Genomic DNA, 3,754 nt, shown 5'->3' with positions numbered 1-3,754 from the left:
ATAAAAAATCTAAATATAATAAATAAATAATACATATTAATTCAATTAGAAAATTAAATAAATACATCATAAAACACTTAAAATTGAAAGCATCCCCCGCACAAATGGGAATGCTTGTGTAGGTCCCGCAAGCATATGTCAACAGCGATCGCACTGAGCGCAATAACGCTACCACCTGAACTCCAGTTTAACGCTAAACTGATAACCTATAAAAAAAGCTTTTAAATTGTCATCCATGGAGATTTTTAGGCACCGTAGTTTGTCACCCCTTCCACAGGCGTGCGCAATTTTAAAGAGTGACATGTTAGATATCTATTTACTCAGCATAACATCATCTTTTATATTTTACAAAAAAAAATAAAAAAATTGGGTATTATATTGTGTTTGTATGCCCTAAATATCATTAAAACGTGTATTTATTTATTTTCGAAAAATCTGTGCAAATATCGTGCAACATAAAAAAAATCGCAACACCCACCATTTTAATCTCCAGGGTTTCTACTTTCAAAAAATATATACTGTTTAGGGGTTCTAAGTAATTTTCTAGAAAAAAAAACAAATGCTGATTTTTTTTTTTACACGTAACTGAGATGTGTCAGAATTGGCCTGGGGGGGGGGGGGGGGGGGGGTGGTTAAAGAGAACCAGTCCTGACTGAGTTAGCCTTGTTTTGTTTGTTTTTGGGTGGGGGTCATTGATTTTTTTTTTTTTTTATTGTCTTTCAGCTGTGTTTTGTGACCTTTTACATTTCCTTTGTGCTCACACTGGTCACATTCTTAGCCTCGTCCTGTGGAGGAACTTCTCTGGTTTTTGGAACTTTGTTCATTTCTCTCTCTTCTATCAGCAATGGCGTCTTCAGACCTGAGAGCGGAGCTGGACTGTTCCATCTGCCTGAACATTTATACGGATCCCGTCATGTTGGAATGTGGACACAACTTCTGCCGGGTCTGCATTGACCGTGCGTTTGATACCCAGGAAGGGTCTGGAGATTATTTCTGTCCTCAGTGCAGGGCAGAGTTCCGGGAGAGGCCTTCACCGCACAGGAATATCACTCTACGTAACATCACTCAGCGTTTCCTTTCTGCTCCCCAAGATTCAGAGAAGTCCGGCATCTTCTGTACTTACTGTATTCACTCCTACGTACCTGCCGTGAAATCCTGCCTGCATTGTGAAGCTTCTCTATGTGATGACCACCTGAGAGTCCACAGCAAGTCACCAGAACACGTCTTATGTGACCCCACCACCACCCCGGAGAACAGGAAATGCCCCGTCCATAAGAAGATCCTGAAGTATTACTGCACCAAGGACTCTACTTGTATCTGTGTCTCCTGCAGTTTAACTGGAGAACATCGAGGACACCAGGTGGAGACCCTACAGGAGGCCTCCACCAAGAAGAAGAAGAAACTTACAAATAATCTTCAGAAACTGATTACTAAGAGAGAGAAGACAGAAGAAATAGTCCGAAGTCTTCAGGAATACAGGGGAAGAGTACAAGGAAAAGCAGATCATGAAGTAGAGGGCGTCACTGCCCTATTCAGAGACCTCAGGAGACGTCTGGAAGACCTGGAGAAAAGGGTCCTGGGTGAGATCTCCAGGCAGACAGAGTGGATCGTACCCGCAGTCGATGAACTTATCCAGGAGTTGGAATTAAAGATGGAGAAGCTGTCCCGAAGGATGCATCACTTTGAGGAGCTGTGTGCCACGACGGATCCATTGACCGTCCTACGGGAATCAGACGCAGGTGACTTGGGTAATACTGAGGATGAAGATGATGATGATGATGACAGAGTGTATCGTGATCAACTCCTCTACGATAGAGGGGAGCTGGATTTGTCTGTGGCCTCACGTATGTTCCGCACAGGCATGTTTGATATAATAACTGGTATTATGGGGGCTACTGGAGGGATCTACATCCAGAAAGCTGGAGACCTATTACTGGATGGGGACACGGCTCATACTGATGTATCTATCTCACATGATGGGAAGACTGTATCAAGGTCAGGCCGAAGCCAATTTCGCCCATATCCTTCGGAGAGATTTTCAAATTATTACCAAGTTTTAGGCAATCGGATTTTTCCCTCAGGACGGCATTACTGGGAAGTAGATGTTCAGAAATCCAATAACTGGAGAATCGGGATGTGTTATGACAGTTTATTAAGGGGTGGGGGTGACTCCTTGATTGGATGTAATGACGTGTCCTGGGGTTTGGTCAGAAGGGGTAAAGAGTATTCAGTGATACATGACAAGGGTTACATTGAGCTTCCTGACAATATTCCTGATGGCCGAGTCCGGGTCTATCTGGATTACGAGGCCGGGCAGATCTCCTTCTATATGGGTGCCCCCCTCCGCCACCTCCACACCTTCACCGCCACCTTCACCGAGCCCCTCTATGCTGTGTTGGGTGTATGGCATGCATGTATCTCGTTATCTTGAGGGGGGATCTGGATTTAAATGTGCTTCATATATGTTCCGTGTGGGTTTATCTGATATAATAACTGGTGTGATTGAGGGATCTATATGCAGAAAGCTGTAGAGATATTATTTGATAAGGGCAAATCTCGTAATGATGAATGTACATTATCTCATGATAAGAAGACTGCAACCAGGTCAGGTAGTAACCAGAATCACCCAGATGCTTCAGAGAGGGTTACAGATAATAAATCAAATTTTTTGGCAGTCGGAGTTTCTTCTTATGGCAATATTAAAGGGGTTGTAAACCTTTGTGGTTAAGGTGAAAAATTGGCAATGACCGCCCCCCCCCCCCCCCAATTTACTTACCTGAGCCCTGGAACTTGCGACGTGCTGTCTCTCCCTGCCCGGGGGTTCTCAGCTCTTGATTGGATAGATTGACAGCAGCGCAGCCATTGGCTCCCACTGCTGTCAATCAGATCCAATGACGCAGGCGCTGGAGGGGGCGAGACGGGGCCGAGTCGGGCATTCGTGTCTATGGATGCAAATGCTGGACTCGGGAGCGCGCCCGCAAGGTAACCCCCTTGGGGATGTGCCGGGGGGACCCTAGAAGCGCAGTTTCGGGCCCCACTAAAATAGGAGAGTCCAAAATCGAGTGAGCTGCGGATGGTAGCCATTCAGCGTCTAACTTCAGCTTGTTTCAGGTTCGACAAAAAAAAACCTGTAAGCTGATTGGTTTGTCTGCACCAGATTTTGCACCCTCCAGCTTTAGTAAATCCCAATGTGTGGGTCCTGATTGGCTAAAGCTGGCTACACAATATACAATTTTCTTGTTCGATTTCCACCAGATTTACCTTCAACTATGTGTCTGTAACACGGGGCAAAAGGGGCAGCTGCTCTGGGCCCAGTCGTTGTTGTGGGGCCCAAAGCAGCTGCCCCTTGAGCCCATACTGCCCGCAAATAGTTTGATAAGTGGATTCAGGAGGGCTTCAAGAAAAAATGTTTGCCCGGGGTCCAATCAATAGTAAAGACAGCCCTGACTATGTAGTACAAGGGCCTGCCTGATTGCATACAATTTGAACGTGTTTAGGTTTGACCTCATACTATATGGTTTTGAATCATTAAATCTAAAGGAAAATTGTGTAAGAAAATTGTATAATGTGTAGCCAGCTTGCTCTCTCTCTCTGGGTTGGCAGGTTTCTAGTGACTTCAGCAGTCAGTTTTCTGTATCTGAGTTCCCGGCTCCACCCACCGACTGTGGACGTAATGATGAAGATCCATTCTCTTTTTATTTAGAATTTTATATTATGGCGCTTGCAACAAGAGGAGTGAGACACCATGTCAGTC

The 3,754-nt window shown here is 45.0% G+C and overlaps 1 protein-coding gene across 1 annotated transcript; it reads left to right on the top strand.

Annotated features, from left to right (window-relative positions):
* The first annotated feature begins 703 nt into the window (after positions 1-703).
* On the top strand, positions 704-2,702 carry LOC143990361 (E3 ubiquitin-protein ligase TRIM11-like). Its single transcript, XM_077490391.1, has one exon. It carries the CDS (start codon positions 845-847, stop codon positions 2,429-2,431), a length of 1,587 nt encoding a protein of 528 aa, XP_077346517.1. The 5' UTR covers positions 704-844; the 3' UTR covers positions 2,432-2,702.
* Positions 2,703-3,754: the final 1,052 nt, after the last annotated feature.

The sequence above is a fragment of the Lithobates pipiens genome, unplaced genomic scaffold (assembly GCF_037356315.1).
Source record: "Lithobates pipiens isolate NorthernLeopardFrog02 unplaced genomic scaffold, aLitPip1_a1.2 Scaffold_18, whole genome shotgun sequence".
Classification (NCBI taxonomy): domain Eukaryota; kingdom Metazoa; phylum Chordata; class Amphibia; order Anura; family Ranidae; genus Lithobates; species Lithobates pipiens.
The sequence above is the reverse complement of the archived record's forward strand: the minus strand, read 5'-3'. Positions and strand labels throughout refer to the sequence as shown.

What these genes read in the sequence shown, in the direction of transcription:
- LOC143990361 (XM_077490391.1), top strand. Translation starts at nt 845, where the DNA reads ATGGCGTCTTCAGACCTGAGAGCGGAGCTGGACTGTTCCATCTGCCTG.